The 22,636-nt window shown below is 39.8% G+C and overlaps 3 protein-coding genes across 7 annotated transcripts in view; 1 reads left to right on the top strand and 2 right to left on the bottom strand.

Annotated features, from left to right (window-relative positions):
- The window catches only part of LOC111144869 (programmed cell death 11), a 51,880-nt gene extending 50,216 nt beyond the window's left edge, over positions 1–1,664 (bottom strand). For all 3 annotated transcript variants that reach the window (XM_022499431.1, XM_022499428.1, XM_022499430.1), the window contains exon 1: positions 1,565–1,664. The gene's annotated coding sequence lies outside the window, so the exon portion shown is untranslated. The remainder of the gene's footprint in view (positions 1–1,564) is intronic.
- Positions 1,665–1,803: 139 nt separating this feature from the next.
- LOC111145198 (up-regulated during skeletal muscle growth 5 homolog (mouse)) lies at positions 1,804–7,749 on the top strand. Its single transcript, XM_022499925.1, has 4 exons — positions 1,804–1,902; positions 5,815–5,910; positions 5,999–6,091; positions 7,646–7,749. The coding sequence occupies exons 2-3, from the start codon at positions 5,824–5,826 to the stop codon at positions 6,086–6,088; spliced, it is 177 nt and encodes a 58-aa protein (XP_022355633.1). The 5' UTR covers positions 1,804–1,902; positions 5,815–5,823; the 3' UTR covers positions 6,089–6,091; positions 7,646–7,749.
- Positions 7,750–7,826: 77 nt separating this feature from the next.
- Positions 7,827–21,854, bottom strand: LOC111145197 (TATA-box binding protein associated factor 5). 3 transcript variants are annotated; one of them, XM_022499922.1, is made up of 11 exons: positions 20,833–21,854; positions 18,586–18,823; positions 14,712–15,027; positions 13,815–13,978; positions 13,574–13,727; positions 12,832–12,952; positions 11,975–12,104; positions 10,230–10,394; positions 9,448–9,625; positions 9,089–9,266; positions 7,827–8,800 (listed from the first exon to the last, which is right to left on the bottom strand). In XM_022499922.1, the coding sequence occupies exons 1-11, from the start codon at positions 21,389–21,391 to the stop codon at positions 8,583–8,585; spliced, it is 2,421 nt and encodes an 806-aa protein (XP_022355630.1). In that variant the 5' UTR covers positions 21,392–21,854; the 3' UTR covers positions 7,827–8,582. The 3 variants fall into 3 exon arrangements, with proteins under 3 accessions (XP_022355630.1, XP_022355631.1, XP_022355632.1); XM_022499923.1 differs by having other exon boundaries at positions 13,574–13,709; XM_022499924.1 differs by lacking the exon at positions 10,230–10,394 and having other exon boundaries at positions 13,574–13,709.
- Positions 21,855–22,636: the final 782 nt, after the last annotated feature.

The raw sequence follows: 22,636 nt of genomic DNA, 5'->3' as shown, positions 1-22,636 counted from the left end.
CAAAATGTTGAAAATAGAACTACCCTATGACCCAGCAATTGCACTGCTGGGTATTTACCCTAAAGATACAAACATAGTGATCCGAAGGGGCACGTGCACCCGAATGTTTATAGCAGCAATGTCTACAATAGCCAAACTATGGAAAGAACCTAGATGTCCATCAACAGATGAATGGATAAGGAAGATGTGGTATATACACACAATGGAATACTTTGCAGCCATCAAAAGAAATGAAATCTTGCCATTTGTGACGACGTGGATGGAACTAGAGGGTATCATGCTTAGCGAAATAAGTCAATCGGAGAAAGACAACTATCAAACGATCTCCCTGATATGAGGGAGAGGAGATGCAACATGGGGGGTTAAGGGGGTAGGAGAAGAGTAAATGAAACAAGATGGGATTGGGAGGGAGACAAACCATAAGTGACTCTTAATCTCACAAAACAAACTGAAGGTTGATGGGCGGAGGGGGGTTGGGAGAGGTGGGGTGGGATTATGGACATTGGGGAGGGTATGTGCTATGGTGAGTGAAGTGTGTAAACCTGGCGATTCACAGACCTGTACCCCTGGGGATAAAAATATATGTTTATAAAAAATAAAATTTAAAAAATAAATAAATAAATAAATAAAATACAAATGAAACTATAAACAAAGAAAGAGGAAGTGATGAGGCTTCAGTAAAGAGGGCAAGCTTCCTAAAAAAAGATGTTTCAGCTGTTAAAAGATGAAAAAGATTTTGACAGGTGGAAAAGGAAAAGCAGAAGGAATGTGAGGAAAAGCACAGAAACAAAGCAAAATATTTCAGTAATCACCAGCAATTTCTGAAAATATTGTTCAAGAAGTTGCTGTTTTCTTTCTTTGAAAAACTGTTTAACTAGGCCACAGGGAGAATAAAGCATAATAATCGGAGTTAAATTGTAGAATACAAGGCAGCTGTTTTGTCAAAGATACTGAACTACATATGAATAGTTTAATGTTTACTTTGAAAAGTCAGAGCCTTAACTCGAGGAAGAAGGAGAATAACAATCAAGAAAAATATACTGCAGGCTATATATTGGACAAGTAGGGAGAACTAAAGTAAAGTAAATAGAGTATAAGTCAATTGCGCTACAGCAGAGAAACCATGCCAATGAGAACTAGGTCTAAGAATGGAAGAGAGCAGAGATTGGTTCTGAGAGACCCTGGGAATAAGGATCTAGAAAGCGCTGAGACTGTATTAGAAGTGAAGACCAGTGGAAGCCTTGGATTTGGTATCAGGAATAGGTGGGTGCATGCTTCATAGAAATAGGAAAGAGTCCAGAAGTCTAGTTTGCGGGGAATGTGACCTTTAATGTTATTTCAGACAAAGGGAAACTGACGCTTCAAAGAGGCAAAGAAGGAAGATAAGCAACTTCCCAGGGACAGAGTCTGATGTTACAGGGGCCAGCTTCTGAGCTGCTCTGGGGTGGGTGAACCACTCACCACCCAGCACTGTTACGTGCACGGCAAAGACCCAAAGGACCTAGCCTGGGACAGACCTGGAAGCCACAAGGTTTCCTCCCTTCTCGCCTTTGTCCTCACTCACCAGTCCCGCGACGCCAGCACCTCTCTACTTCAGAACCCGTACGGCTGGAAGTCACACACGCGGATACCGGTATACCAGGAGACCAACGACGCTATACCGGAAGCGTGGGCGGGCCCAACAACCTATTTCCGTTACCAAGAAGAGTCCTACTGGCCGGGCGGAGGAGAGTTAGAAACAGGAAGCGGAAAGGAGGGACTTCAAGCCATAGCCAATCGACGCTGAAGGCTGAATCGCTCTGGCAGTCCAACGCGTGCGGGGGAGGAGGCATCTTCCGGCCGGCTGCGGGGTAGCTGCGTACGTTGAAGGACACAACCCGCGGAATTGGTGTCTTTTGCAAGGTGGGTGTGTAGACGAGAACCCTGGCTCAGGCCTCGTGCCTCCGCTTTGCGGGGCTGGCATAAAAATCCGACAATTCCTGGTCGAGGAACACAGCTAGGTCTTCGTTGTGGGGTGCGAGGACAGTGGAGAATGGAAAAGGAATTAGAGATAACGAGAGCCGAGGCGCGAGGGGTTGTACTGGGCTGGGAAGCCTTGGGGCGAGGCGGATAGGAGGTCCCGGAGGCTCCCCTGGTTCCCGAAGGCCCTTAGATCGTATATCACAGTAGAGAAAAAAAGAGGCCCGCAGCAAAGGGAGTCCCCCCAAGGTCACCCAGCAACGTAATATTGAATGGAACTCGGGCTTTTGGCCAGATTAACCTCTTTTCCTCTGTTTGCCCATTGCAGTTTATTTCCCCTGTGCTGTGCTTAGGGAGCCGGCCAGCAAGGCCTGCTTTAGCGGCACTGCAGCCTTTGTCAAAGGGAGTGTGTGTGGCCCAGCCCCTGCGGGTCGCTAGGCCCGCAGTAAGAGGCTTAGATTTCAGTCTGTGTCGACCAGCCGCAAGGCCTTTCCCAAGAGATAGCCAGAACAGAGAGCTGTATACTCCTTGAAGTGCAAGAGACTGCTTCTGGTACCCGAGTAGCTCTCGACCGGGCCTCCTTTTACCTCGTGATCTCACCGTTCCAGGTAGATATTCAGTCAGACAGGAAAATAGCAGTTTCAAAAAACAAAGTAGCGAGGACAGTTGGTCACTTTGGGCCTTTTCTGAAATTCCCGTTTCACAGGTGAAGAAAGACGTGGAAGGCTTCATTAATGTTTAATAGCAGTGGGCAGGTTAATTAGAAACTAGAGGTTGCTGGGGGGCGGGGGTAGGAGGGTTCGGATAGGGTGGCTGGGTGATGGACATTGGGGAGGGTATGTGCTATGGTGAGTGCTGTGAAATGTGTAAGCCTGACGATTCACAGGCCTGTACCCCTGGGGCAAATAATACATTATATGTTAATTTTTTAAAAAGAAGAAGAAGAAAGAAACAGGAAGACCCCATGCTTAGACTTCTCTACAGGCCATCTTTTAACAGTTAGTGCAATTATTGGTCTTAAGTAATTTTTCCCTTGTTGTGTCTATACGATTAGAAAGGGAAGAAGGTTTCAGTTTGAGTTATTCCACAGAGGGTGCTCTAGCTACAAGGGTTCCTGGTCTTTGTCCAAAAGTAACTGTGCAGTTTGCTGAAGGGTGCAGACCCCAGTGCTTGTAGGCTTTTGTCCCATTGTTTATTTCACCAGCAACATTTTACTCCCCACTCCTGCCTCCATCTCACCTTCACAAGAGTCTTCAAGACCCAGACTAAATTCCAGTTCCTATACCATGCCCTTCCCAGCAGTCAGATTTAGTCCTCTGTGGAATATCACAGGCTTCCTCCCATACTGTGTAGAGAGAAGTTTAAAGCACTTTAATATTGTTTCATTTGGACACTACCATTCTCCTAAACATTTTTGTTACACACAAGGTGGTGGGGTTATCAGTTAATTTGACCAAGCTCCTGTTTTTATGTAGGGTTTCTCCTTGAAACCCGCTTGATACCCTAAGAATCCAAAAGTCTGTCATGAAAATGAATGGGGGGGTATTCCTTTAGTAAGTCTAGTAAAATGAAACCGTTACTATAAAAGCTATATTATGAGGATTTATTTTAATGCAAATTTTCCTGCTTGGGCTGAAAGGCCAAGGTCCCTGAGGAGGCCCAAGGAAGCTTGGATTTCCTTCATTGTTCCAAGAACCTTCTTGAAACTGTTTAGAATTAAGGTCATTTGTCCAGATTTTCATTGCTAATTCTGTGCACGTGAATGCCTCTGAAGGCCTTTGAATGGTAAATAGGGGGGAGTGCCAGTTTCCATAGCAACGACTTCCTCACAGATCTCTCCCTCTTCCATTTCATCAAGAGCCAGCTGAGTCACGGCCACTGCCTACCAATCTCGACCGGACCTCGACCGGCTCGTCTATGTTGCCAATCGACTCGGCGTGGCGTCGGTCGTGGTAGATAGGCGGTCATACATACGAATTGTCAAGTGTTGTTTTGGTGACCTTTGAATGTGCCTCTGCTATTTTTTATTATGACAAATAATATGCCTGTGTAAAATATAGGTACTTATAAATATAACTCCCAAAAGTTTGCTGCATATTTTTCCAGAGTTTTTCTATATAATTACTAACAAATATTTGGTTTTCTATTACTGCAGTGTCTTTTAAACTTCAGCTTACATCAGAAATGCCTATTAAAACAGATTACTGGGCCCCAGAGTTTTTGATTGCATAGGCCTGAGGTTGGCCTGAGAATTTGCATTTTCAGCAAGTTTCAAGTGATGTCGTTGCTGCTGGTCTAGGAACCAGACTCTGAGAACCATTTATGTGCTCTATAATATAATGTCCAAAAATAGATTTTTTTTTTTTTTTTTACTGTTTTAAGATTACAAAGGGACATCTTTCTGTTTCAGTACATAAGGATCTGTGCACATTGTATTTCCTCAAATGGAAACTATCATTGTCTCAGTCTCCTGTATGTAGATGGACTTTTAGTTTTTCCAGTTTATTTTATGAACAGTATTTCAGTCACTATTCTTGAACCATATAACATGTCTCCCTTTGTGATTTCTCTGTAAGGGTAAATTCCTAGAGAACAAATGAACCAGCTACATGAAAGGGTATACTAATTTTATAATTGGACGGGTATTGCAAAATTGTACTTTAGGAAAAGTTGTACCAGTTTATACTCAGGCAACAGAGGAGATGCTTATTTTTCCCAGTCTGATAGTTAAATATTGGCCTCATTTTACTTTCTTTGATCACTTTTATGTTTTCCCTTCTAGTTTTTGTCCTTTATATTTCCCCTTTCCTAAGATAATTAGAATTTTGGCCCATGTTTTCTTCCAGGATTCTTTGGTTTTACTATTTATATTTAGATCTTTTATCTATTTTGCTATGAGGAAAAGGTATTCCACCTTTCTTGCTACCACCAATAGCTAGTGTGTGTCCTGGGGGCGGGGGTTAGGAGCTTACGGTACTGCAGCCTAGATGGTGGGTATGTGCTCTTTATAACTAGTTGACAGACTTTGATAATTTTGGTAGGAATTAATTTAGGTAGCATTTTAGTAGGCTCTCCATCTTAAAGAACTTGAACCAGCATGCTCTTATTCCTTAAACTGTGGAAGTGATCTTCCAGTTCTTACATTCTGATGTGCATCCCTTTTGTTAAAATAATGCTAGTTTTTAAAATATGGGAGTATATATCAATTCCATTTTAGTAAATAATACTTTCTCTTCCTTCCCATGGAGGTCCTAAATTATTTCATAAGAAAAATTATGAAAGGAGTTGCAAGTAGAGCTGTTTAGCTAGTGGTTACCCTTCTTAGAAACTTTGAAATGTATTACAAGCTCCAACTTTCAACTACTCTTAAAACTGATTGACTCCATACACAGTGTAACATGCTGTAGCAGAGCAAGCAAGATTGGGTTAAAGGAGAGGGGGCCTTAGAGAAAACTGTGTTCTCTTCCTGTGCTAAGTGATTTGATGTATGTTTTGGAATGTTATACAATAGCAACTAAGGTAAAGTCTTCCTTCTGAAAGTTTCTTATCAGCAAGCCTCTTTCAACCATCTTTGCTACTTCTGTGTTGGGCAAGGCATTAAAAAAAAAAACCTCATAATTCTTCTGTGCAATGACTTTTCAGGTTTTTAAATTTTAAAAACAAACAAACAAAAGGGTGCCTGGCTGGCTTAGTTGGTGGAGCATGTAACTCTTGATCTCTGGGTTGTGAGTTTAAGCCCCATGCTGGGTGTAGAGATAACTTAAAAAAATAAAATCTTTGAAACAAAAACAAAACTTAATTTTCTTTTAAATTGTATCCAAACCAATTTATTGTTGTTTTCTTTTTTTTTAAAAGATTGAAATCATGGCAGGTCCAGAAGCTGATGCCCAATTCCATTTCACTGGTATCAAAAAATATTTCAACTCTTATACTCTCACAGGTAGAATGAATGTAAGTATTCGTGATACCTTTAAGCAGTTATGTTTTAGAATAATGTAAGTGGCAAAAGCTCTTGTTTACTTTCTCCTTTGTTTTTTAGTGTGTACTGGCCACATATGGAGGGATTGCTTTGATGATCTTATACTTCAAGTTAAGGTCTAAAAAAACACCAGCTGTGAAAGCAACATAAACAGTAAGGAATTGATATATAAGTTTATAACAGCCATTTTGTTGTTAGGGCTTTTCCCCTCACTATGGAAGTAAATTGTCATTGTGCAAAGTTACATACAGGAGGAAAATACTGTTCATATCCCATTACCCTGACAATTTTTGTTAACATTTTGGTTTGGCTTTTTTTAATATTTTTTCTTTGGTTTCCAGTGGCTATGAGTCATGTCTGTAATATTGTCTTATAACAAATATTTTCCTTATTTGAATGCATGAGTATTTATGGATATATGATTTATATCTGTTTCCTATTGAGATTTTTTTTAAATACAGATAACATTGCATTGAACACTTTTGAGCATGATGTGTTGTCTGTATGATAGTTTTAGGCTTAACTGCTTTCCCCAAGGGTTAATGGGGCACCCAGCTTTGTTAGAGGGTCTCTTTTGCCCTAGCCAGCGCTGAATAATCAGTTTCTGATCTTTGTTCATTTGATGAGTGAAAATATCTATTTGATGAAGTTACACATTTTTTCCATTTGTTTACCATTTGTATTTTTCTTAACATTCCCTTTATGTTTTTTTCATTTAACAATTGAGTCTTTCTCTTTAGGAAGACCTTATTTCTCTTACATAAGCCCTTTATGTAATAATTATTAACCAACCTTGTAAGTACATTGCAAATATATCTTATTTTTTTGCTAGTTTCAGATTTTTATTCACAATTTTATATTTTCATTTAATTCCCATAGATTTCATTTTCTTCTTGTGGTACACCATAATCTCCATTTGCCCATGTTTGAGTGAATAAATACTTGTTTTGGTAGTAGATGATGTGCAGAAAACCCAAAACCCAGATCTTAATCTACTATAGCTCTCCACAGAAAATTTTTCCTCTGCTATTGAAAGCTTTTCCAATCTCAGAACTGTTGAGTACATACCCCATCATGCAGTGGTCCATGACTTATTCCTGACAAATAGGTAGTCTTTGCCCACTTTTCCATATTAGGTACCTCCCAACTTTGGGGAGAGTGGTAGTATCCCCATTACAAAAATGGATGAATTTTATCTGATACGTTTACTACTGTTTAAAATGTACTTTGTGGGCGCCTGGGTGGCTCAGTTGGTTGAGCGACTGCCTTCGGCTCGGGTCGTGATCCTGGAGTCCCGGGATCGAGTCCCGCATCGGGCTCCCAGCTCCACGGGGAGTCTGCTTCTCCCTCTGACCTTCTCCTCGCTCATGCTCTTTCTCATTGTCTCTCTCTTCTCTCAAATAAATAAAATGTTTTAAAAAATAAAAAATAAAAAAAAATAAAATGTACTTTGTATACTAGACTTTTGCAGTAGCATACATTCAGGGTCATGCTGAAGTCAGCTCTTTTGTTAAAGGTAAACCATTAGGTTAAACTGTATTAAGCTGTGACATTTTGGGGTGGTTACTGACTCTGAGAATCTGATGAATTTGCATTCAATTTCAGGGGGTTCAGGGATAGTCCTATACTGGTAATGTCTTATACTGAATGTCTTAAAAGTAGAGTTGAACACAATTGTGTCTAATTTATTTTTACTTTTTTTTATAGGATTTTAACTTGTACCTCATCTGTTAAGTTCCCATGCCTGGAGAAGCTTTTGTCAGCTCATCATGTGATATTCAATTTGTACAATAAATTATGAACCTGGAAAAGCTGGTTGTCTTTATTTACAATATATCAAAAATATAAAAACTGTACAAAATGCAACGAAGGCAAAAAACTGGCAGTGACTTGGTCTAAATCTTTTAGTTTCCAAAGCAAGGCTCAGTACTGGAGGTAAGCAACTGAAATGTCTGTCTGACTTCAAGTGTACTAGGTTTTATGTAGCTGTTTTAGCTGAAGTAGAACATGGAAACTAAATTTCTTCACCTGGTTTATAGAGTTTTTGGGTGCACTCAGAATCCAACAGGTATAAATTCAGATGTCAGTGGATGGTTGTACTTCATCTAGTTCTTAGAAAGAAATTGTAGTTCACCCTACCCAATAACATACATTCCACTAATCATGGGGCAAGCAAAAATGTTAGTGGATCATTTAACATAGTACTTGAGTGCCATACAGTAACTACATTTTTACAGCAGAAACATACATGCTCATAGAATTCTTCAGCTAAAATTCAAGATGGTATTACATTACTCAGTTTGAATCTTGAAGCAGGATGAATTACTGAAGTCAATTGATTTTTTTCCTAAACATAATAAATTAAAATAGCATTTGAACAGAAAATGCATAGTTTCCACACAATCCAAAGCACCATAAATGTCCCCTCCACGAACATAATACCTCTTATTCAACTAACGGAAATTAGTTAAATGTGGTTGCTATAGAAACGTGGAACTGTCCTGTTCAGATTTTCCAAGCAGCATCCTTCCAGATCCATATAGACAAAACATTCTTTGTAGCTTAAATATTAATCACTGAGGTATTTGCTTTTAGTCTCCCTTTTTCAAACAGTAGCTTCCGAAAGGTCTTTAATACCGATGATTTATTGCGGACTATAAGCTCCTGCAGCTAGAACCAAGTTTCTTCGAGTAAAATGGAGGTGTACAACTGGTGTTGATTTGGTCATATATGTTCCCAACAATAACTCCTGTGAATTCTCAGGTAAATTTATATGCCCAGTGGCTGTAGTAAAGTCATCGGTCTCTAAATCTTCAAATGCTTTGACAGCATCCCACAACCGGACTGTATTATCCATTGAACCTAACAGGAAGTCAAAGAAAACCATTTAGTAGTATCTACCATATTTAGAGTCTGACATATAGTTCATATATTTACTGTATATTTATGGTGAAAAATATCTAAACTTGATTAATAAACTCTTCCTTCTAAAGGACCATTTCAATCAGTTTAACCTGAGAAGTCAACACACATATCAGGGGATACTCTGGAATCATGGCTAAGAGAAGCAAAACCTAACACGGTCAACCTAAGTGTTTCATTTCAAGATACAATTTATCCTTTAACACAAAGCCATTTCTAGTCATTTACCTGATGCCAAAATTTCACCATCTCTACTAAACCTAAGTGAACAGACTGTATCAGTGTGGCCTTTTAATTCTCCAACCATCAAACCATGTCCAATATCCCAAAGGAGTACTCTGCCATCTGTGGCTCCTGTAGCCAGGAATCTCCCATTGGGAGAAAATGTCAAGGAATGAATTGGTCCCTAGAAAAGAAGTCCAGGGAAAGAATCAACAGTGGGTTAAAAATATCTTAAAATAAGAGAAAGAGTTTTAAAGCTTAGTGGAATTGAATAGTTTCTTTAACATGTGTTACTAGTTAATTTTTGAAATATTTTTTATCTCAAAAACAACCTTGTATACCATAATAATGAAGGTATAAAATACCTTGTGTCCAGTGAATATTCTTACACAGTTTCCATTCAGGACATCCCAGAGCCGCACAGTTCTGTCTGCAGAGCCCGTAGCAACATAATTAGAATTTGGATGGAATCTGGTACAATTCACATCAGCAAGATGGCCAGCAAATATCCTTAAAGGCTGATAGTGGTCTGTAGCCCAGAGCCTTTTTAAAAAAAAATGCATTGAAATAAAATTTAAAAAAAAGTAATAGTTAACTGCCAAAACTCTGAAATAAATACAGAAACACCCATGTGAGATACTAGCTCCAAATAGGTCCCCCTCATTGGCTCCATGAGGGGAAAAAAAAATGGAATGAGATGAAATAACATTCTTAAGGAAAACTAAGGTGATCTAGTACAAAATTTTTTTAAACTCTAGTTCTCTGTATGTACCCACCTTTCCTACCCTAATTCCTAGTCTAACCCATAGAAAAGTGTTTTTTGCTAGTTTTGGCCACCATAAAATTAGTTTCTAACCTGAGTTACCTCATCCTGAACTTTCAAGATCACAGGAAAACACCAGCAGTGCTCATAGTGGTAGTGAAAATCTAGCTGGTGGGAGCTTGAGGGGGAAAAAAGGAGGACTCTTGATATGGACATAAAGGTAGACATCGTAATACTCCCCAAATTCATTTTCAAATAAGGAGCTATAAATGCTGACAATCTCAAAATTTGATCCCAAATAACTGAAGTGAAAAGTTTGGCTGGAGCTTGTAATTCCCTTAAAAAGAAACCATTCTGCCATTCATAAGATCACAGTGTTCTTACCGAGCTACTCGATCGTGGCCCCCTGACACAAAATAATATCCATATGGAGAAAACTGTGTGTCCCATACTGGGTAGTTGTGTCCTTTATATCCCACCAAGCAAGTAAATGTTTGAAGACTCCACAATCTAACAGTTCCATCCTCTGAAGAGGAAAGCAAATAGTTCCTGAGAGAAGAGAATGTGATATATTTGATTCCCAGAATCAAATCGTTACCTGTCCAGTTTCTCTGTACATTTGAGTATGATAAGTACAGCTAACCTGACATGCTACATCTTTTACTTTATACATGGAATTCACAGTAGATAACAAAAGTTGAAAGTAATAACAAAACTAATGTTAGCTCTAATACTCTACATCTACTGAGCACATACTAAGTGAGGTTAGATATTTTTTTAAGATTTTATCTATTTATGAGACACACAGAGAGAGGGATCACACAAGCAGGGGCAGAGGCAGGGAGAGGGAGAAGCAGGCTCCCCGCTGAGCAAGGAGCCAGATCCCAGGACCCTGGGATTATGATCTGAGCTGAAGGCAGACACTCAACCCAAATGAGCCACCCAGGTGCCCCAAGGTTAGATTATTTTTAAAAGTATAATGGAAAAACCACACTTCTTATGAAAAATTGTACCAAAGGGTACCAACAGAAAGTCGGTCAAAAAGGTTAATCGAGAAAAGCTAAGAAATGTGATATGTCACTTAAATCTCAACAATTTTTTACTTTAAAATGGAGATGCTCGGGGCGCCTGGGTGGCTCAGTGGGTTAAAGCCTCTGCCTTCGGCTCAGGTCATGATCCCGGGATCCTGGGATCAAGCCCCACATCGGGCTCTCTGCTCAGCGGAGAGCCTGCTTCTTCCTCTCTCTCTCTCTCTGCCTGCCTGCCTACTTGTGATCTCTGTCAAATAAATAAATAAAATCTTTAAAAAGATAAAAAAATTAAAAAATAAAATGGAGATGCTCTTTTCCTCTCTTGTATAAGCATTTAATAGGAAATGTCTTTTTGACAGAAAAAAAACAAAAAACACTATAGACATTTAAGTAGTAATTTAGCTTTTTCAGAGATAAACACAAAAGCTGAATCACTGAAACTGTTATGGTTTTCACTGAAATTAGAGATTTTCCTCAAGTAAAAATGTATCATCTGGCTAAACCCTATCAAGATTTCATAAAGATGAAAATGTTGATGGATTGAAAGTTATTATCCAATTAAGATACAAATGGTTATTATAAATATAAAATTCCATCCCATTTTCACGGAATATTAGAGATCATAAAAAATAAGCAAATACTTATTTGCGGGTTTCAAATTCCCTTTTCAGTATCCTCTTAGTTCTTTTGATTACACAAAATCTTTAATTGATAGCTAACATGCCTTTAATATCAGGAATCTGTTCTCAATTTGGAGATGATGGAATACAGCAGTAGCCACAAACCCAAGGCAGGAACCCAAAGAAGCAATTCAGCCCCTCTCAGGGTTATACAAAAACTGAAGCTAATTTTTAAAACCAATAAACCCTGAGGCTGTGCATCTTTGATTCTATAAATCTCAGTATATATTAAGTTGCTATCTTGTACACCAGTACCCCAAGATGAATTAGCAAATGGCAAGATTCTAAAAGATAATGCAGAAGAGGCAGCCATGAGATTTCTCTAACAGAATTTTTCCCAAAATGTTTCCAGTAGTTAACTTATATATTATCTCAATATAATACAGCAGTATTTAATTTTTCATTGTTTGTATGTTACCTATCCGGACTGAAGCTGGCTCCATAGACAGGCCCGCTATGACCATACAAAATCTTCAACTCACTTGCTGTTTTCTCATCCATTATTCTTTCTAAGACATCATCTGATTCTTTGTCTATGAGGCTAAGATCTAAAACGGTCCAAAAATATTGATATTTTAAAATATATTCATTTTTTTTAAAAGTGCATTCATTAGAATATTTCAAGGCAATCACATCATGGTTCAGAAGAACTAACATTTGAACAGTCCTCCTACATACCACCCACAGTGTTAATGCCTTTAACCATCCCAGTGTACAGAAGAGGAAACTCAGGTTCAGGACAGTTAACAATTTGCTGGAGTGCACATAGCTGCTCAGTGTTGGAACTATGATTAAAACTCAAAGTAACCTAATATATCATACACAAATGGAAACTATGGAAGTATTAAAAGTTTTTGAAAATGTATTACCTTGTTTAAATAATACATTTAGCAAGAAACTCTTTAAAAATACTAAAACTAATTCTTTTTAAGCCATTTTTAGAGCTAAAACAGAAAGTACTCTCCCATTATTTAAAGGCATTTTTAAAATTCACAGGCAAACAGTCATAAAATTCGATTTTAAACTCATGGAGTTTTCTAGCCCAACCCCCTCATTCTACAGAAAACTGAGGCCCCACAAAGTTAAACCAGTTTAACACCCCAGTCTCCTGATTGCCACTCCAATGCACTTTTTGCTTGGGAATGTTAGCATTTTGAGCTAAAGTAAAATCAAATGAAATTCCGTTAGGATCACAATCTCTTATGTGTACTCCATGGAATCCAGATTGGTGTAAACTAAGGGCGAGTTCACATCCTCACAAGTCATCTCAGTTACCTGCTGCTTGTTTAACACTACGAAGCTTTTTGGGTGTCACAGACCACACTCTAACAGTTGAATCTGCAAAACCTCCAGCAATCAAACTAGAATCATCAGTGACATCCACTGCAGTGAGGCCCTGCCAATTAAAAAAATAAAAACTTTATACTACACAATATGGTCTCGGGAAAAAAATTACATCTTAGAAACAATATAATGATAACTCCTTCTCTCATAGAAAAGATTTCATTCTCCCATGAAACACTGTTGGAAAGTATTTACTTTGAGAACATGTCACCATTCACCCCTTTTGTCCTCCAAATTTAAAGCACATGATATGAAGAAAATGTTAATCATTTTTGTACTTTAATAAATATATCCTCAGCAGCTTATTACAATCTATAAAGACATATAGAATCCTTAATAAAAAGTATTAAGTTTATATAAGCCAAGTTCAATAGAGCTAAACTACAGTTTCCTCCTCCTCAAAAGCTAACAGAATTCTGATCAGTAAAACGAGGGACACACATAAGCAACATTCTGGCACCTGCAAGTTGCTAAAGGTCTTTTCAACATTGCCTTCTAACTATTCCAAGCAGTGTCCAATTATCCTTTCTTAACTTCTGTCTTCAAGCTATATTTACATCAAGAGTTTAAAAAAGAAAACTCCGTCTTAGTTAACAGATTTAAGTTTCTTTTAGTGGTAAGTCACCATATTACACGACTCTCCAGCCAGAAATTACACAATTATCTTACTAACCTGGTAAGCATTGAGGAATGTATAGAAACAAATGGAGGGTAAACAGTCTGGCCCAAGGCGTACTCGTTTGGTGGTTTCTTTCATATTCATTATCTTATCCAACTTATCTGAGTCTTTCAACTCTGGAAGAGGGATTCTGTGAAAGAAAAACGGACTGAAAATCACTCTATTAAGAAACTGAATTCTTGTAATAACAGTTCATCTTAAACCTCCACACATGTTCCTGAAGTTTTGCCCTCACCTGTTTTGAGGTGGAGCATTGGGATCTTGTTTTTTGCTTTTGGATCCAATGCTATCTTTTTTAGGCTTCTTCTTTTTTGGTTTTCCTTCTTCATTTTCTCCTTCTTCATCTTCATCATCTAAAGGCACCTCAATTTCTGGCTCTTTTAATAAACCAAAAAATACCTACAAGTCAAAAGAGCCAACATTTTCAAAATTAATATTTCATTCATTAATACATCATTTTCATATCTTGATAGGATGAATCACAATTACAATAATTTATACCCTGAAACAGATTCTATACTTATCTACCCAATAGCCAATCTCCCCATCCTCCTTACTAACAGAACCCTGATTTTGTTGGAGCAGCAATATGCTCAGTTAAATTATTTCTGTTCCCAGACTCCCCTGCAGGTAGGAATAGCCATATAAAGTCATTCTGGCCAGCAGATGTACACACAAATATACTGGGTAGGGTTTTAGGGAAAAAATACTGTTTTCCTGATAAGATTTAGCAGGGATATGTCTTCTGTCCTCCCCCTTCTGCCTTCCTGGAATGCAGGTGCAATGTTGGAGCTACAACAGCCATCTGTGAGCACAAAGAAGAAAGCCACATTCTAAAGATGATGGAGGAGAAACTAGAAGGAGCCCTTGTGCCAGAGCAAGAGGGCTTTCTTTTGCAATTCATTATATGTATGCAAAATCCCTTGTTTCAGTCACTGTAGTCAGGGCTCTGTTAAATGCAACCATTCCCAAATTCTCACTAATTTACACATCATCCTTAAAACATGAAACTTAGCACACAGGGTTCTGTTATTCCCAAACTAGCTATAAGAAAAATGTGTATATTATGTAGATGGAAATGCTACAGTTTTTCATAATCTGCATTATATAGTTCTTAGGTTTATTCCCATACCTTTGATTTGTTTGCCTCTCGTTTAGCCTCTCCTGCCAAACTTCCCACCATCGCATCTATCTGTTGCTTACTACGCGGCATCCCATCAAAGATGTCAATGTAGAGGTGCTCCTGAACTATGTTCCATATCTGATTGTTCTGTTTCTCCTGAAGATGCCTCTTCAAGAGTTGGTACGAGTCACGGGAAATACGCAGAACAAATTTACTTGTTCGAAAATCCAACATGGTCTCATTCCCTTTCATGTGTTCCTTTTTGGTAAGACTAGATAATACTCGTAGGTCATCCTGGTAATAACATTCCTGATCTCCATGGAACCTGTTTCAGTGATTTTAAAAAGTCATTTTTCAATGTAATCATTAAGGGATCTGCTCTCCCCCATATATTTATAAACATCCCAGAATATTTTCAACGTAGCAGTCTGAATAATCCTGGACTAAGCTACAGGATCAGAAGTAACTCATTTCAAAATGATCACAATTCAGTTTCTGAATTCATCCTGAAATTTAAAAATTTAATTCTCTAATGAAATGTACCATTAACATTTTAAGAGAATTTGAAATAAATACCATAAGTGAATGAAAGATATCCACCACTGGTAGACATTTGAATTAGAATTTCTGCTTTACTAAATTTTATGTTCTCTCAAAACCACTTTTAAAAACTTTATTATGGAAAGTTTCAAACATATACAAAAGTAGAAACTAGTATAATTAACTCAATGAACCTATCACCCAGCCCCTTATAATATATAATAATCAATTATTATATTATAATTACATTAGAATATATATCATATAATAATAATCAATACATGGCATTCTCATAAAACCCAACATTTTCAATGACTTCTTGTATTCTTCATACCAGACACATTTATTAAACATCAGTATAATAATATGACTAAAGGACAAACAAATGTTGATAGCAAAGAATGAACACTTCCAATGTTACTCACCAATACCAAAGGTAATTAAGTAAAGCTTTCAGCCTTGGTGACAATTAGTAAATTTAAATGTACTTTTGTTTCTATAAATCTTAATATTCCTTATAAAGTAAAATTAATGATCATATATTTGGCACTCACTAAGAGCAGCAAACAATGCAAAAACATTTAAAGAACAATGACTAAACATAAGATAGGCTCTAGCTCTGATACACAGCCAATAGATGCCTAAACTATTACCCGTGTTACCCTTTTGAGACTCATCAAGACATGAACTAAGGGTTTCTGTTCAAGATTTCAGTGAAATTAGAAATCTCAGCCTCTTGGTGTTCACATCAGTTACTGCCCATAACCTCATCTGAGCATGGTGTCTGGGCAATGGCTGAGATTGTCCATAACAAGGAGAGAGTTCCCCAGGATATTCCAGCTTCCTATGTAAGGAGATGGCTATCTCATGGGACTGGGAGAGAAAGAGGTTTTTTGATGACAATACTCTAAGAAAAATTAGGTTAGAGTGTAAGTTCTGTCATCAACAGCCTTTGTTAATTTTTTGAAAAATGCTGAGCTACGGAACATTCGCTTTATAAACCTTCTGTTAGGCACCATAAAATAATGAATGGACATAATGGCAAAGAAGCTAAGTGTCTGGAGTTCTATTATTCCTGTATTACCACTACTTGTGTTATCTGACAAATGCCGGCTTTTGGGTCTATTGCTTGTACTAAAATGCTCTCATTCAAACTGTTAAGTACTGCCCCCTTTTTAACCACTCCTTTCTTTGGCTTCTATTAACTCAATACCCTCCCCATTTTCTTCCTACTTCTCTGACCTCTCCTTATACCTCTTCTACTTGGCCATCTCTTCTACTCTTTTTCCATCTCTCCTACTCCAAATGTTGGAGTTCCTCAAGGCCCAGGTGTAGCCCTCTTGTTGACTTATTTCATAATCCCCATCCCCTCCCCAGACAATCTCATCCATATCCATCAATATTACACACAACTCCAATTTATGGCTCTAGTCCCTACATCTCTTCAGAGCTCCAGAGCTTTCTATATCATTCACCTACCGACTTGGTATCTCTTAAGTGAGTCAAAGGCGTATTCAAATCTGAAGTCAAGATTACTCCACAACCTGACAAACCAGGTCCTCTTACAGGGTTTTCTGTCTTAGTGAAGGGCACTCCCCCATCCAGATGGGGGAGCCAGAAACCTAGGGGTTACCAATACCTTAATCTCCCTCACCTCCATATCCAATCCGTCACCAACTGCCTCACCAATATGCTACTTATTTTCAAACACTAATGTACCCTTGTCTAGTGTTTCTCAACAGAACATTTTGGGGCAGAACAATTCTTTGCTACGTGGACTACCTGCACATATTAGAACATTTGGCACCCCTAAGCCACCTGCTCTTCCCCCATTCTAGTCATGACAACCAAAACACCTCCACACATTTTCAAGTAGCCCAGGGGAAGCAGGAATACTACTACTCTGGGTTGAGAACCACTACAATAATCTTCCAAACTGGTCACTCTAAAGTCATTCTGTTCCCCCTCACCACCATCTATTTTCCCAACTGCATAAAGGTCCTTTCAAAATGCAAATTGGGGTGCCTGGCTGGCTCAGGTAGTAGAGCGTACAACTCCTGACCTCAGGGTTGTGAGTTCCAGCCCCACACTGGGTGAAGAGATTACTTAAAAAAAAAAAAATAAAATTTAAAAAATGCAAATCTAATAATGGCATGGTCCTTCAATGACTTCTGTAGCAGAGACATCTCACTGTCCCCAAACATCCATTTTTTCCTTTCTTCCTCCATGACAGAATACCTGAATATTAGCTGAGCACATAAACACCTAGGCAAAGGCCACACGTCTTACTTCCCTTGTAGGTAATTGTAGCTGTTGCCTAACGACATAAAAAAAAGGAAGAGGGGGGCACCTGGGTGGCTCAGTGGGTTAAAGCCTCTGCCTTCGGCTCAGGTCATGATCCCAGGGTCCTGGGATCGAGCCCCACATCGGGCTCTCTGCTTAGCAGGGAGCTTGCTTCCTCCTCTCTCTCTCTCTGCCTGCCTCTCTGCCTACTTGTGATCTCTGTCTGTCAAATAAATAAATAAAATCTTTAAAAAAAAAAAAAAAAAAAGGAAGAGGTATGTGCAACTTTGAGGAACGATGTGCCCTCCCAGCTGACTATAGCACTGATGTGATTGCTCAGAGCCAAAGAGCCATCTTGTGCCACAGGAGGAAGCCGCATGACAAGGATAGAAGAGCATCAAGATGGTGAAAGCCTAGGTTCCTGGTAATCAAAGACTCTATACCAGTCCTGGACTGCCTAATCTTTATGAGAGAGAAATAAACTTTCATCATATTTAAGCCTGTTGTTTGGGTTTTCAGTCACTCTCAGTCTAATCTAATAAACACAGCTTCCTATTGCTCTTAGGATAAAAACAAAAAATAAACTTTTATTTATGCCATTATTGTTGGAGTTTTCAGTGAATCTCAACCAGATATAATGCTACCCAATACAACCCATGACTGTTCTCAGGAAAAACAAAGACCCTCGACATGGCCCGAGAACCTGCTTGTTCCAGCCCAGCTTCGAACCCATACTCTGCTCCAGCCACACTGGCCCTCTTTCATCTCTGTACCTACCATGATCCTCCCACCAGAAGTGTCACACATGCTTTTTGCTCTTCTCTTCATCTGGTTAGCTCCTACCCAATCTTCAGATCTTACCTCAAGCATCACTTCCTCTGGGAGCCTTCCCTGACTTCTCCAACTAGATCACACTCCCTCCTTTTAGGTTCTCCTACCACCAGGTACCTCTCCTTCATGAAATACTTTCTCAGTTACAATCTTACATTTGTTTGGTTACAGATGTGTATATACATTATATATATGTGCTATATATATAATATATATAAAATTCACATACTTCTCAAAAAATGATTTTGCTTCATTCTCATGTTGATTGTAGACTAGTTCCAAGTACATGTGTACAAACAGAGGATAAAAGAGTTGGGATAATTCTGCCCGATGGCAGTCCAAGGAACATTCAATGAAGTGTTTTAGTCCGCTATAGTATTCTTCATACATTGTGGGGTCTCCTTGTTGGTTGTAGGCTGACAGCACAGCACTGACATCCGGCTGGTCTTCTACAGCTACACTTCCAACTGTTTAAAAAATGAAGAACAACTTTCAAAAAATGTATTTCAAAAAGATATACCAAGTGACTAAGGCTGTTTTGCTACAGTCCAGAGGTAAACTGTTTCTTAGATATTTGTTCCTGTCCTCTCAAAGTCTCTTCCCCAAAGCAATTACACAATCTGTCAAGGGACTGTTTCAGTCCCTATCCAAAACTCCTGCAGCTAGCTTGTCCATATCTTAAAATAAAATGTTCAGATCAGTAACAAAAAGGTTCAGTATTTTTCCTGCAGCTACCTCAAAGACAAATTTCATAAAACACGATATGTGCAAATCAAACAATTATATTAATCTTCTGTCAAGGCTCAGTGTAAATGGCACCCACCACCACCAAGACATGCCCTGAAGTAATATTCCCAGATCTCTGAGCTACTAAGTATTTTGTGACTTTCCTGTAACACAACCTAACCTGTAGGATATGTGTACATCTATCACTCCTTATAAAATGCAAGCATTTCAAGAGTGTGATGGATGAGCCTTATTTGTTTCCAAAAGATAACTCAATCTACATGCTTAAAATAATTCCTGTAAACATCATTCCAAGGTAAAAAACATGAGTATTTATTTGGAATATGCCAATACCAAATAATGATACACCTGTCAATCTAATCAAAGTTTGATTGTTGGAAAATTTTAGGTTGCAATTATAATACTGCTGTGCTCTTCACTGCACAAATGCTTTAAGTTCTTTTGGTTATTCTGATGGCCTCTTTTCCTTCCTACTGGTTTCTGAGTTATGATAGGTCAAGTTTCTATAGAGATGAGAGATTACAGAAAAATAACCAACATAATCCATCCATCTTATAGTTCGTTCATAAAGTTCAGCATTCAGAAAACATTCCCCTCAGTCACATTTTTGCACATTTCTATCTGTGGGATACAATGCTACATATTCATACTTCACTTCTGGCAATGCTGCAAAGATTAGGGCTCATAAATAGAGATTAATTTGGCTAGAGGCTCTGCACTAGATAACTTAATTCAATAAATGTTTATCATCAGCTCAGGATCACCTTTGAGACCATATGCTGTGTATGAATTTTACTGCACGGACTTTGCAACACAGTTGCTAGGAAAAGGCTGGGGAGGGTGGTCTCGGGTGTTAAGTGTTAGGTATATACATATCAGTACCAGGCATTTTATATATATGTGTATTATATCTGAGCCTCACAATAACCCATTTTAAAAGGGGGCCAAAAAACCCCCTTAACCTCAGGAAGAGCCGCATCACACAAGTAAAAGCAACAGAGACAAGAGTCTGAACCTAGGTCTGTCCAAAGCATACTCCTAAATGAATGGTTCTCAACCTCTGCCACACATTAATAATCCCTTGGAAGCATATATTCAAAAATGGAGATTCCTAGACTCCACCTCTACATGATCCGATTCACTAAGTCTGAAGTGACGCCAAGAAATCTGCATTCCCCAAAAGGTTTAACACTAGTTAGCTTAATATTTTGCGAAATAGTGGCTACACTATGTTCCATCACTCCCTGGCTGTTTGGTCCAAAGCAAGTCCCTTGGCCTTTCCGAGTCCGTTTCCTCATCTCTAAAACAGAGGTAACGTCTAAGCTCACAGCGGAATTATGAGAATTAGGATATGTAAAGTATTTTTAGTAATTACTTAAAGAAGCTAGTACAGAACTGCGTAAGTATTGTTGGGTGTTAATGCAGACCTGCCAAGCCTCAAGAACCGAAAAAAGAAGGGACCAAAACCCTGAAGGTCCCCGCCTCTCAGCGCCCACCTTCCCCAGACATCCCTCTGCTCAACAGCTCTCCTCAGCCTCTCACTGGAACTGACAGCTTGGAAGAGGGTTTGACTGCGCAGCCGGCGCACTAGCGAAAGGGGCGGGCATGTGGCCCTAGAGGCGGGCCCAGGAAATTCAAAACAAGCCCGCAGAGGTGCAGGCCTGCCAGCCTCAGCCTTCCCGGCTTGCTCCCCCTTCGTGCCCTGCCTCCCCGGGACTCCGCGGCTCACCTTTCCCCGGAGCCGCAGAACCTGTCGCTAAACCCGAGACCGCGGCGGCCCCCGAAGCGCCGGTGCCCGGAGGGTCAGGGGCCGCGGGGCCGGGGGCCGAGGCTGTGACCCGGCTGAGAAGCGCACTAGCCGCCTCTGTACCGGCGCCGTCCGCCTCTGGGGCTCCGGTGCCCGCCACTGCCTCCTCCAGCAGCCGGGCCTCACGGCGCAGCGCCTCTTCGGCCTCGCGGAGGTTGCTCTGCCGCAGGAACTGCAGCACGGCCAGCAGAGTCTGTCGGTCGTGGGGAGCGCCGGCCTCCGGAGCAGCGGCGGGCACCGGGGCCGCCCCCGCCGGAGCAACGGCGGAGACAGCCACCGAGGGTTTGGGGGTCCCACCATCCCCGCCGGCCGACGATGACGCCGCCGCAACGTTCCCGCCGCCGCCGTTGGGGCCGTTGTTGGTAGTGCCGCCGCCACCCTCGCCAGCGCCGTCCCCCGCCTGCGGAGGTAGCAGCGTCGGCGGTCCCTCTGGCTCCAACTTGACCGCCACCTCCGTCTGCTCCTCCGCCAGCGCCGCCATCTTGCGGCTGAGCCACCTCGCGCCGTCAAGCGTGATTGCGTTTTCGCCACATGGAGGGCGGGGAGGAGCGTTTTACGACACCTTGGGAAGGCAATATACGGCAGTAGGAGGGGCGAGAAAGAAGGAGAAAAAGAATAGGAGCAAGAGCAACTTTCAAAAATGAGTGACAGAAAGGCAGGAAGTGGGAGGTGGCGACCGCCCGTAACATTTGACTGTAATGATTGCCGTTTATTGCAGACCCGCTATTTTTAGGCACTGTGAGAGACATTTTACATTTTATGACCTCCTTACTTCAACAATCTCATAAGGCAGTATTATCCTCTCTTTACAGGTGGTTGAACTGAGACCCAAAGAGGTTGAACAACTTGCCAAAGTCTCGCAAGAAGAAAGTCAAAGTGTTAAGATTTGAATCCAGGTCTAAAAACTCAAAAGCAAACCCGAGAGCCAGAAGGAGGCTTCTGAGATACTGGTAATATTTTATATTTTGATCTGGGTGGTTGTGACTTGTGTGTGTGTGTGTGTGTGTGTTGGTTTTACCTTAGTAAAAATGAACCAAGCTACACTCTTGAGTTTTGTGAACTTCACAGCATGCATGTTACAATTCAATAAAAAGTAAGTACCTACATTTTGTCATTATGAAATGTGTACGTTCCGTATTCGTGCTGTGTTATCCTTTATTACAAATAAACTGCGTTTTAATTGTATATTTTTAAATAGCATGTGCCATTTTGGAATATGCTTCATAGGTTATAAAACCTTGCTGCATATTTTATTTCATTTGGATCTCAAAATTCTGGGGATGGGTGCAGACAAGAGAAGTGAGCCTGGGGAGTTGGGAAGATCTAGCATAGTTATTACTGTTGTTGGTGTTTAAGTCCCACCGGTTTCTTTCAACCCTGTTTAGTAGCTGAATGACGTGGATCAAGTTACTTAACTCCAGTTGCCCAATTTCTAAAATGGAGATAATAATAGTACCAACCTCACAGAGCTGTGTAAGGATTAAGCGAGATAATGTATGCATGATATACTTAACACACATTAAATAGCTGTTGGTTGTTTTTCCTTCACCATAAAAGCTGTTCTGTAAATGTTTGATAAAGTCTAGTTATGATGTTCAAGGTGATCACAAGACTGGAATATGAAGCTAATCTAACTGGATATCTAAAGTAAAATTATGGAACATGGTGGAAGTGGGGGAGAGTGGAAGATGACTAAGAATTGGTTAACATCTTTTTTAAAGATTTT

This window comes from Enhydra lutris, unplaced genomic scaffold (assembly GCF_002288905.1).
Source record: "Enhydra lutris kenyoni isolate GAN:26980312 unplaced genomic scaffold, ASM228890v2 scaffoldscaffold12, whole genome shotgun sequence".
Classification (NCBI taxonomy): domain Eukaryota; kingdom Metazoa; phylum Chordata; class Mammalia; order Carnivora; family Mustelidae; genus Enhydra; species Enhydra lutris.
This window is presented reverse-complemented; position numbering and strand designations above follow the sequence as displayed.

Coding starts and splice junctions, on each gene's coding strand:
- LOC111145198 (XM_022499925.1), top strand. CDS start 5,824: ATGGCAGGTCCAGAAGCTGATGCCCAATTCCATTTCACTGGTATCAAA. Junction 5,911..5,998: donor CTCTCACAGGTAGAATGAAT/GTAAGTATTCGT, acceptor TTTGTTTTTTAG/TGTGTACTGGCCACATATGG.
- LOC111145197 (XM_022499922.1), bottom strand. CDS start 21,391: ATGGCGGCGCTGGCGGAGGAGCAGACGGAGGTGGCGGTCAAGTTGGAG. Junction 12,105..12,831: donor TAGTGTTAAACAAGCAGCAG/GTAACTGAGATG, acceptor GGACCGTTTTAG/ATCTTAGCCTCATAGACAAA. Junction 9,626..10,229: donor GGCCACGATCGAGTAGCTCG/GTAAGAACACTG, acceptor TTTTTTAAAAAG/GCTCTGGGCTACAGACCACT.